At 36.1% G+C, this 12,330-nt stretch overlaps 1 protein-coding gene across 1 annotated transcript in view; it reads left to right on the plus strand.

Moving 5' to 3' along the window:
- ATP13A4 (ATPase 13A4) overlaps positions 1-12,330 on the plus strand; it is a 143,831-nt gene that overhangs the window by 77,385 nt on the left and 54,116 nt on the right. Inside the window, exons 9-12 of the mRNA XM_049776029.1 lie at positions 3,924-4,058; positions 7,376-7,546; positions 8,760-8,917; positions 10,511-10,699. Of these exons, the coding sequence (XP_049631986.1) occupies positions 3,924-4,058; positions 7,376-7,546; positions 8,760-8,917; positions 10,511-10,699 (653 nt within the window). The remainder of the gene's footprint in view (positions 1-3,923; positions 4,059-7,375; positions 7,547-8,759; positions 8,918-10,510; positions 10,700-12,330) is intronic.

Below are 12,330 nucleotides of genomic sequence, written 5' to 3' on the forward strand. Positions count from 1 at the left end.
TAGAAAAGTTTCAAGCATAGTTTCAACAACTGTTTTTCTTGAATTATGTGATAGAATTGCTCCATAACAACTTGACCTGCCCTGATGTTAGTACAAATACCATCAAGACAAAGACATTATCCTACATAAATGACAGTGTAACTGTCAGTATCAGAAGTTCATATTTTCAGTTAATATTAATGACTGCTTACCATTTGAAATTTCCACTTATCTCTCAAAATTATTTATTAGAAAGAATTCAGGATCACACAGAGTTTTTACTCACTTTAGTCTTTTACTGATTTTTGTGACCTTGACTCTTTCAACTCATTTTGTAGAATGTCTCTTAATTTGGCTTGTCTGTGATGTTCCCTTGTAGTTAAATTCAGGCCATGCAATTTGGGCAGGATATCAGAGAAGTAATACTATGTTCTTACCAGTTCCTCTCAGGTGGTATATAATTTAAATTTGTCCTATTACTGGTGACATTAACTGGGTTTACTTAATTAAATGATTTCTGCCAGGTTTCTTAATTGTAAATTTGCTCTTTCCCCTTTGTAATTAGTAGTTATTTTGTTGAGAGACACTTTGAATCTATATAAATAAACCATCTTCATCAAACTTTTACCCACTAATTTTAGTTCATTAATATTTTGTGCTAACTTAATGATTACTTTGATAGTTGCCAAATGATGATTTTCTAATTTTATCCTTCCTTCTCTATTAATTGCCATTTTATGATGAAGATATATGTTTTTCTTCATTTATTTATACATTACATATGTCTTTATAAATTCATGAACCTTATTCATCTGGTGCATTAGTTTTTTGTTTACTGTTTACTTTGAGACTCAAATTGTTGCATATTTAGACAGCCAGAATTCTATAAGTTGGATTTGATTTTTGTCTGAGCATCACTATTTGTACACTTACTTAATGGCACAGAATTTAGTTAATATTATATGTTTCTTGATCTAGTCTTGTAACCAGCCATTAAATAAAAGAGCTCTGGTTTATTAGAAATCAAAATTGGGGTTCTAGCTTTACACATTACTATGGGATTTTTCACTGCTCCAAAATAAGAGAATAGAATTAGATGATATGTGTACCGTATTAGAAAAAAGAAAAACAGATAAATATATATCCTTATATAATCTATAGCTCTAATTCTCTCTAGAAAATCACAAATGTACACTGTTGAACTCATTTTAGTTTATTTTAATATACATTGGTAATTTTCTTCAGTGGGGCTGAATAAGAAAGGGAATCAGAAATGAAGCAGGCCCCTTGCTTTGAAGGGGGAAATTGACTTTTTGTTGTTGTTGTTCTTTGGAGGGAGCATGCCACAGAAGTATTTAGAGACTTCTACCCATTCCCTGCCAAGAATCGGGGACTCTGTTGGCAGTGCTCAGGGGACCAGGCAGTGCCAGGGATTAAATAAGTGTCTCCTGCATGTGGAACAAGTGTTCAGCATATTATCTCTCTAACCCTCATTTTTCTTAATATAAGTGTGAGCATTTAAAAACTCTGACCCTTCATCTCTATCATTTCTGGGAATTATTAATATACTGTGTTTTATTTTTCTTAAATCCCAAAAATGAGTTAGACTATTCTTTGTTTACCTTTCTCCTTCTGACGTATTTCACTCAATATAGTCTCTTTATTCATTCATGTATAGGCAAATTTTGTGACCATTTTTTCTAACAGTTGTGTAGTATTCCATCATGTAGGTGTACCACCATTTCTTCTGGGTTGTTGCAGATTTGGGCTATTGTAAATAGTGCTGCTGTGAACATAGGGGTGCAGAGGGCATTTTTGTATTTTGTTCTTGTGTACCTAGGGTATATCCATAGGAGAGGTATTGTTGTATCATAGGGGAACTCAATGTCCTATTTTTAAAGGATTATCCATATTGTTTCCCAGAGAAATTGGACTAGATGATCTTCCCATCAATAGTGATTGAGAGCTCCTTTCTCCCCATATCCATTCCAGCACTGATTGTACTTTGTGATGTCTGCCAGTCTCTGTGGCATGAGATAATATCTCATTGTTGTTTTGATTTACAAATTCCTGATGATTAGTGATGTGGAGCATTTTTCTCATGTGCCTTTTGGCCATCTGTATTTCTTCTTTGAGGCAATGTTTGTTCATTTTTTTCACCATTTTTTTTGATGGGGTTAGATTTTTTTTTCTCGTTAAGTTCTGTCAGTACCTTGTATATCTTAGATGTTAGCCCCTTATATGATGGATATTGGGCAAATAGTTTCTTCCATTTCCTGAGTGACCTTTTTACCCTAGTCACTGTGTCCTTTGAAGTGCAGAAGCTTCTCAGTTTGATATAATCTCATTTGTTTATCTCTGTTTACACTTGTTTGGACAGTGGTGTTTCCTCCTGAAAGATGCTGTTAGTCTCAATGTCATGGAGTGTTTTGCCTATGCTTTCTTCTATATACCTTATAGTTTTAAGTTCTGATATTAAGGTTTTTAATTAATTTTGATTTGACCATTGTACACGGTGTTAGATAGAAGTCTAAGCTCACTTTTTTGCATGTGGCTAACCAGTTGTCCCAACACCATTTGTTGAAGAGGTTTTCCTTGCTTCATTTTTGCATATCTTGTCCCTTTATGAAAGATTAATAAATTGTATGCCTGGGGAACATTTTCTGAATACTCAAGTCAATTCAATTGAGTTGAGGGTCTGTCTTTATTTCAGTACCATGTTGTTTTAATGATTTTTGCTTTGTAGTACAATTTAAAGTTGGAAAAAATGATGCCTCCCATTTTCCCCCTCAGGGCTGTTTTAGCTATTTTGAGGTGTTTATTATTCCAAATGAATTTCAAGAGTGTTTGACCCACTTCTTTGAAGAATATCCTGGCTATCCTTAGAGGGATTGCATTAAATCTGTATAATGCTTTGAGGGAGTATTGTCATTTTAATGATGTTATTCCTCCCAATCTATAAACAGGATAGATGTCTCCATTTCATTGAGTCTTCTTTTATTTATTAAAGCAATGTTTTATAGTTTTCTTTGTTATTTAGTTTTTAGCTAACTTGAATCCAAGGTAGTTGAATTTCTGTGGTGCTATTGTGAATGGAATTTTTAAAAAATGTCTGTTTTCTATCATTATTTGTGTATAAGAAGTCCATTGATACTTATGCATTACTTTTGTAGCCTTCCACAGAGTTTACGTGCAGCTAGAGAAATAACTTCATTAATAACATTTATGACAATGACAGAGAGAGAAAGACAATGCCTGTCTCAGAGACAGGCAGGAGATAGGGGTAGGATAGAAATAGGTGATATTGTGTTGGGAAACTTGCACTAGTGAAGGATGTGTGCATTTTATAGCTGAAAACTATTTACGAACATGTTTGTAACCATGATGCTTAAGTAAAGGAATTAATATTAAAAAAGAAAAATTCAAGTTAAAAATAACAACAAATAAAATAAACTGCTTAACAAGTCACTTGCTATAAATTTTATGCCATTTTAGCTTTGTAATGTAACTATCACTTAATATATCTGTATCTTAATATATTAATATCTTTTTATTAATTAATATATCTTAATATATAGGGTATTTTCCTATAGTTATTTGCTACAGATCTTTCTCTTTAAAGGAATTGTGTCCTCTTGTCCATAAGTTTCAGAAATGTTTCCTGAATCTGTTAGAATACATCATTTATTAGGTAGTTAATTTTACTTACTTTTTTTCTTCCTCAAATTTTAAGTTTTATATAAATAAAGTATTTATTTATTTATTTAGTTCCCAGATTTGGACTCAATGTTGAGCAGAAACTTTGTTCAAATCAAAACAAACACATAATACTTGGCTTGCCTTTTTATTGCTTTCCAATTTAGGGAGTAGCCATATGTGGTTTTATGAGGAAAAAAAACCCCAACAACCAAAAAACCTGACAACTTTGTCTCTCACACTTTCAGCTGGAGTTCAAGAGATGGAATCACGCTTCCTGGTACCTGGAGATCTGTTAATTTTGACAGGGAACAAAGTACAGATGCCATGTGATGCCATTCTGATGGATGGAAGCTGTGTGGTAAATGAAGGCATGCTGACAGGTAGGATTCTATTGCTGGGCTAACAACCTATAAAAGTCTTGCCAAGTTCCTCCTCTACCTATGTGATAATGGCATTGCTGGGGCTGCTGGAGGCACCTTCCATTTCGCAGGAGTTTAAGCCGTCCTTTAAGCCTGATGGTCCTGAGAATTCAAATGAATGCTGATTCATTTAAAAAAAAAACAAAACATTGCGTTTTAGGCATACTTTATTTCAACTTCTATCTCATCACCAATGTTCATTTTCTGCCATCAAGTCTCAAGTTATCCAGTTATCGTCCCTGCACCCCCTCCCAGCCTGTCACTATGGCAAACACTTTTCTTCTCTCTCTTTCTATCTCTCCCTTTTTTTCTTGTAGGCACCAAGGTTTGCAATACTGTTACTGAAAGGTTATTATGCATATCACTTTACCTCCTTTCAGCACCCTGTTATGTGCAGAGCTGACTTACTTTTGTTCATTTGTATTTGGGTGGAGGAGTACATCCAGAGATGTTTTGGGATTACTTTTGGATATTCCCTCAGGAATCACTCTTGGCAGTGCTCAGAGGACCAAAGGAATGTGGGCATCAAATCTAGGTTGGCTGTATGCAAACCAAGCACGCTACCCACTATTCTATCCTTTCAGGCCCTGGTTCTTACATTCAGCCTTCTCCAATAAAGAATGATTGCTGTCCTGGCATTTTATCTACAAAGATTTTAGAGATCATTCGATGTTTCAGAATCATCTGTGACTTTTGTATTTAGCATTTTTATATAAAAGATATCATTTGGTTAACTGGGAGGTTTGAAGCCAATCTTGAAACACACACATTTTGAGATATAAAGATTCTATCCAGGATCTTTAAATCATAGCTTGAAAATGTTAACTAATGAGGCAGGGTTTGACAATTCAGCTACTTTGACTTGCCAATCCTGGGTAGTTTAAATATTTTATTTTTGGCTTGGGGGCCATAGTTAGGAGTGTTCAGGAGTTGCTTCTGGATTTGCACTCAGGAATCACTCCTGGTGGGTTCAAGAAACCATAGGGGATATTGGGGATTGAGTGCGGTTCAGCAGCATGTAAGGTAAGTGTCCTACCTGCTGGACTGTCTCTCTAGCCATGAATATTTTATCTTTAAGTGGTATTCTGGAACTGGAAAAAACATACAGGCCATTGCCTCTCAAATAGGCAAACTGAGGTCCAGAGATGCCAAGTGATTGTTCAAACTTGCAGTGCTTTGCAATCTCACCTGCATAAGTATTTGGAGGAAATAGGTGTACCATCAATTCTGTGAGGTAAAAATGAATCATGACATCTTTTTCAAAAAGGATTTGAGATGCTGTGAAAACACATTCTACTGTGTCTTCCATTAAAGCCCAAATCAAATCCCCTTTCCCAGTAGATCCTCAAGACTAGAAATGAAGATAGGAACACAATGAGAACTTACAAATATATAGCATGGCAGATCAGCTTTCTCTTTCCAAAAAATAAAAATATCCATTAACTGCAGAATCACAATTATTTTATATGGGGGATTTTGCAAAACCAAACACAAGTTTGCAAAGTCAGAATAGACCTATCTTCAGGAACATCTCTGACTTGATAACTCTTACTCTACAAATATCAGTTTAGGCTTCAGAACAAATCGTCCATACTTCTTTTTCTCAGCATTATTTACCATTTGTTTTACCACTTACAACATGCTATAATCTGCCTCACCCACTGTACTGGCCAAAGAGTTACTTGTGTTCTTCCTGACCTACCTTCCACATTTTACAATTCTGACCATTTCTTGATTGTTTCAGAACTAAGACATGCCTCTAAATTCTCCTACTACTGACCAACCTGGCCAACTTCCTTACTCTAAGAGCTCCTAGAATGTTGGTGCTGCTCTGGGATACCTATTGAGTTTTTTTTTTTTTTTTTTTTTTTATTCTATTCTTGCTGGCTGCACAAACTTGTCTCTTTTCATGGCTTTTATCCTTGCAAATCTGATGAATCTTAACTCCAAATTTATATAAATATCTGAACACCTAGACGGCATTTCACCATAGTCATCTCCCAAGACTTTCAATTCTTGGTGACTGAAAATGTCTTTCCCTTTGCTCTCTGTTGGATAATTATTCTCTCTGCCTGTTTTCCTAAATCCAATGCCAGGAAACCATTTTGAATTCTTCTGTTCCATGACCTGCTAGTACAAAAACCTCCCCCAAATTTTGTAGCCTCTTATTTCGTTATATTTCAAGTCCAGCACTTTCTACTCTCACTGACAGCTACATAGTTTGGACCTCATCCTCTCCAACTGGGATTCTTGATTGATTGTTGCCCAATTGTTTGTGTAGATGTCATCCTGTCTAGACAACTATTCATCCCTTGTCTTGCACATAAATATGATCTGCTTTTCCTGGTTCAGAGCTAAGTCTCCTCATACTCCTGTTACAAGTGCCCAAAGTCAAACACTGATACACTTATGGTAAATATACGTTCAAAAGGCCTCTGCATGATTTAGTTCCTACATAATTCTCATGGTTCTTTATTTTGACACCACACAGTCTAGACTGCACAAGTGACAGTGCCCAGGTAGTGATTTCTAGCCCCCATGCTTGATTTTACAATTCCCTTAGTATTTATAATATGGAACCAGGGGTCTCAAACTTGTGGCCCTTGGGCCGCAAATGGCCCTCCGTACAACATTTTGTGGCCCTGTCCTAGAGGAATCTCTTTTAGTTTTGTTTTGTTTTGTTTTAGTTGTTTGGATCACAGCCCCCAATGTTCAAGGCTTACTACTGACTTTGCACTCAAGAATCTATTGATAGTAGATAGTTTCATTAGACAACAAAGCAATTGAAAAACAAGAACTATGCTCTTTTCCTTAGGAGGACATTCAGCTATTCCCAGGACAAAGGCTTTCCCCCAACTTCCTCCTTCCTTAAACCTCTTCTTTTGATATGTAAAAGCCCACTGGATAGGTACTTTTGTCTCTCACTCAACCTCCCTCTTTCCTGTGTATTGGATATTGGTTTAATAAAGAAAGGCAGTCTGGCTTTTGGTGGTCTGAGAGATATCAAGGTAAAAGGCAGAATGGCTCCATGGCTCGCTCCTGACCAACATCAGCTATTATTATTTCTTCACTACTACACTGTTTCTTTAGACCTGGCTGCATGGGTTTAGAAATAGGGTACCTGGTGTGATCTCACAAATTGTGAATTTTTATTTTACATTTCTCTGTATCTCCCATTCCCAGGGTTGTCCCAGACCCATGAGAATCTCATAGGTTTCAAGAAATTTTAAATGACAAAGGCATACAAGTTCACAAAATGAGAATCTTGTTTTCTATAGGAGAAAGCATTCCAGTGACTAAAACTCCCTTGCCCAAGATGGATACCTCAGTGTCTTGGAAGACACAGAATGAAGTGGATTATAAACGGCATGTCCTCTTCTGTGGAACAGAGGTGATCCAGGCCAACAAAACCTGTTCCGGGATTGTCAGTGCAGTGGTCCTACAGACTGGTTAGTTGTTATCATTCCTTTTTTTTTTCTCTTTTGGTTCTTGGGTCACACCTGGCAGTGCTCAGGGGTTTATGCTCAGAAATTGCTCCTGGCAGGCTCGGGAACCATATGGGATGCCGGGATTTGAACCACTGTCCTTCTGTATGCAAGGCAAACACCCTACCTCCATGCTATCTCTCCAGCCCATTCCTTTTTTTTTAACACAATACTTTCATTTTGTTTTCCTAATTCCTTACATTGACCAAGTAGATAGCTTCATAAATCTGTATCTTTTAAATGTGAATGAAACTGTTATATACCTTATTATTAAGAATAATATTGATAACAGTAACTCAATAACTACTGTTGATATACTCTGCATTTTGTATATAATTACTACATATCATCCCAACAGATTAGAGATGGGTACTGTCTTCATTCTGCACATGAATAAGTGAAGGTCCACAGAATTCAAGTAGTCTTCTGAAAAATCACAAAGTCAAGGAGAGAGGGGAAGAAAAGAGAGAAGGGAAGGGACAGAACTCAATGGGCTGAACATACTTTTCATGTGGGAGGACTGATTGGGTTCCATCCCTGGTACTACACCACCAAGTATTATGGGAGTGATCCTCAAGCACAGTGTTGAGAGTTGTTCCTAAGTACCACCAGCAATAGTCACTCAAAATCACACAGGCAGTATTATTATTTCTTTTTACAGAACTGGAACAAAAACACAGCTTTTCTAATCCCAAATCTTAAGTATTTTTAGATAGTGCTAGAAAGAGAAAATCTGACACTGGAAAATATAGAATCTACCAATGTTACTGGGCCATTCATTATATATACATACATACAAACAAACAAAACATGCATATATACAACAAATGATTAGTGCAAAGTGTGTATATAGCATGTATATAATACTTCTATTATGTTTCCTTAGAACAAAATTCTATTTGGAAAACCTGTGCTTTTCTCCCAGCATAGTGGTTTCTTATCTTTAGGATGCACTGAAATTAAAAGTAGAGAGAAAGTAGGCTAGAAAGTGATAGACTTTGAAACAGGTATGATTTTCCGTTCTAGTACTTTTGTATTTTTCCAATTATTATTTAATTGCATTTGGGTTTGAACACTGTTTCTAGCTAGGAAAAAGCAAAGGAAATGTTGAGGTTTATAAGAACACCAGCAGTAGAATTCAACATCCTGACAGTGTGGTCTGTGTTTGCTACTTCAGGATTCAACACTGCAAAAGGAGACCTTGTGAGATCCATTCTCTACCCCAAGCCTATGAATTTTAAGCTCTACAGGGATGCTATCAGATTTCTCCTGTGCCTCGTGGGAACAGCCACCATCGGGATGATCTATACTTTGTGTGTCTATGTGCTGAGTGGGGTGAGCTACTTTTGTTTTTCAAATATGCATATCTGGACATGGGTATATTTAAATAGATGCATAAATAACCTGCACGTTGAGCTCTTATAATTTAGTTATTTTAAATGGAAGGGCCATGGTTTTCAAAGTTATTAATCAATGAGTCTTTGGCATATAATATGCTAATGCCATTCTCACCATCAGTGTCAACTTCTCTCCAGAGGTGTTTTCATGCTCACTCCTCCAAACTCCCCCCCAACCTCTGCCTGACACCTATACAAGCACATTTCAAAGTTCAGTGATTTTTATTTAGATCTCATGTTTTCATATTGTTGAATCCATGCTTTGGTTATAGAGTTGTATTATACTTTCACATTACCAGTATACTTTAGGACTATGACCCTCTACCCCCATTACTTTCCTTTCTCATCTTATTCCTCTCTCCTTCATTTTTCCCTCCTTCTTCCTTCCTATATTCTGGGGACAGAAGTGATCTAAGCATTCCCTTTTCATTACATTCATTGCATTTTCTCATCCACTTGTTTCATATACCACAGGTAAGTGAAATCATCCTCTGTTTATGCTTTTTCTGACTTAACTTCACTTATACTGCATGTTGATCTGAATCTAACAGAGTTATTAAACTTTTTCCCCTTGTGACCTTTTTTTTTTTTGCATAAGACATGCTACATGGGTGGGCACTATCAGAAACACTTTGAATTTATTATGCTTTTGATTTTTCATTAACTTTTGGTATTCTCATGTTCAGAAAATCTTCCTGTTGCCAAATTTTCGAGGTCCTCACATTTATTAACCTGTGATGTGATTGCTATTCACGGAGTTTCTTTCCCAAGTGGGTGATCCCATCCCCGAGTGAGCAGGTGAATAATCCAGGTGGTGGTTGTCTGGCACGTAGTAAGGTGGGGTTACTTTTATTTTCCTTAAAGAAAAAAGATTTCTATGACAATACAGTGATTTTTGTTTCCTATATAGTGAGGGGAGGGGGAAAGCTAAACAATTTTGGGAACTTATGATCTACAATATGGGTTATAACCTGGGAAATAATATAAGACACCGAAATTTGCTTTTGCACTTCCATTTTTGAAATAAAAGCAATTGATCACTATGCTCCTTAGCAATAGTTAGATTAATGGAATAAACATATTTATTAAATTGTTTCTACTCTTACACAATGTTCACTACACTGTATTTTTTATTTTCAAGTTGTGTTTATTTATTCCTAGAATGTAGAATTGTCTAGATTTTAAAGAAAAAATTTAAAATAAAGCTGAGATACCCATAGTGGTAAGGTCATTGCAAGTTGGCACAATGCTCTTTGATGATCACATTATTTTTCTATTCAAGGCTTTTCTTGTGCTTTTGCAAAATATGTTGAGAGTCAAAAACATATTTTACCCCTTGATTTGCTTATATCATTTCTAGGAACTTCATCCAGTGACTCCAGTGAGTCACAAACATGTTTACCCTTTAATCCACTCATATCATTTCTAGGAATTTCAACCAGTGAAGTAAATCAATTATAGGCAATCATGTGCCCAAAGGCATTTATTACCAATTTCTGTATGATAGCTAAAGAGTAATTTTATCTTCCAGGAATCTCCTGAAGAGGTGGTGAAGAAAGCTCTGGATGTCATCACAATTGCAGTTCCTCCTGCTCTACCTGCAGCTCTCACCACGGGTATTATCTATGCTCAGAGGAGGCTGAAAAAGAAAGGCATATTTTGCATCAGCCCCCAAAGAATCAATGTTTGTGGACAATTAAACCTTGTTTGCTTTGACAAGGTATGTGTGTTTCATCCTCATTTTTCACTGACATTTTTTCCCCTAGGATGTTTTTGAATTCTGGCAATAGAGGATGTATAAGTGGTATTGGATTTTATTTTATCTCTGGTTGAGTGTGTGACCTAGGAAAGGTAAGTGTCTTGAGCTCCCACATCCTGGGGTGTAGAGAAGAGAATGAGGACATGAATAGATTCATCTTTAGGGATTCTTTCAACTCTAATAGTCTATGAAAGCCTATACAAACAACAAAATTTAACCTTTTTACGATAATTACTGACCTATTCCAAAAACTAAGAATATAGCCTGCCTTAATGTGAATTCTCAACTATTTATTGAATTAACTAATAAAAAGAAAGTTTATTTTGCTGACTTATGATGAGTTTTGATTATAATTATAATTCTATAACTGCTTAATAGCAGTCAAACCCTTACTATTTTTTCATCTGTGGTATATTGCTTAGTTATTATTGAACAGGAGATTGAAAGATAGTATAGCATGCAGAGTGCTTACCTTGCAACCTGGCCAAACTGGGTACTCCGTATGGTTTCCTGAACTCTTCCAGGAATGATTTATGAATGCAAAATCAGGAGTAAGTTCTGAGCACTGTCATATGTGGCATCCAAAGAAATAAATAAGTGAGCTTTGAGCAGCATATGTTGCCCTCCTAATCATACTTTTACTGTACCATCCATTTAGTGTATTCTTTCAGTGTAATGGACTATGTGATCTAGATATGAAGGTGGAGTTGTTAAAAGGTAAGATGGAGCAGTTGGACTATTTTGTGTCCAAGTCTTTAGTTAGAAAAGTGACTGATTGATTGGAGTGAGGTCAGTGTCATTGAAAGAAAAGCTCCATGTTATTTGCAGTTTCCCTAGAGAAGAAAGGCATTGTGCAGTCACAGGAGAAATGACAGGTTTTGTTTAGGAAGCAAAGGGAGTGTGAGGCAAGGGCTTAGACTTTGGAATTTATTGTTCTTTCTGCAGGAGGGAAGACAAGGGAGTCAAAAAAGCTGATGGGAGCTTGTGTGATTTCAGTGAGCTTGAAATGGTAGTGGTGGATGCTATTTGTTCATAAGTGGGCCTGAAAGCAAAGAAGATATAGAGCTCATTTATTTATATATACGATATAGACTTGGTTTTGGTTGAGTCTCTTGGCTCTACAAACTGCTAGCTTAGGAGAGGCTGTCTCTTGCATCATCAAAGCATCTACAGTGTAAAAAATTAGAAATCTGTATAAAAAGACAATGTAGGCAGTTAAATACAGTCATGGAGATATGAAAGAAATCGTAGATGGTTTTGTTTTGCTGTTTAGATTTTTGAAAATTACTTTATTTAAACACTGTGGTTTACAAGGTTGTTTATAATACAGTCATTTTATTTTTCCACAGTTACAAAGTTATTCATGATTGAGTTTTAGCTCATACTGTGTACAAAAACTTTCACTAGAATACATTTCCCTTCACCAATGTCTCCAGTTTCCCTCTTGCACTCCCTGCTGCTCTCTCCCCTGCCTGTTTTTGTGGCAGGCATTTTTCTTCTCTCTCTCATTTACTTTTGCCCTTTTAAACACTATGGTTAACAATATTATTAGTGAAGGGGTATCATGTATATCACTTTATTTAGTAGTGAAT

The sequence above is a fragment of the Suncus etruscus genome, chromosome 6 (genome assembly GCF_024139225.1).
Source record: "Suncus etruscus isolate mSunEtr1 chromosome 6, mSunEtr1.pri.cur, whole genome shotgun sequence".
Classification (NCBI taxonomy): domain Eukaryota; kingdom Metazoa; phylum Chordata; class Mammalia; order Eulipotyphla; family Soricidae; genus Suncus; species Suncus etruscus.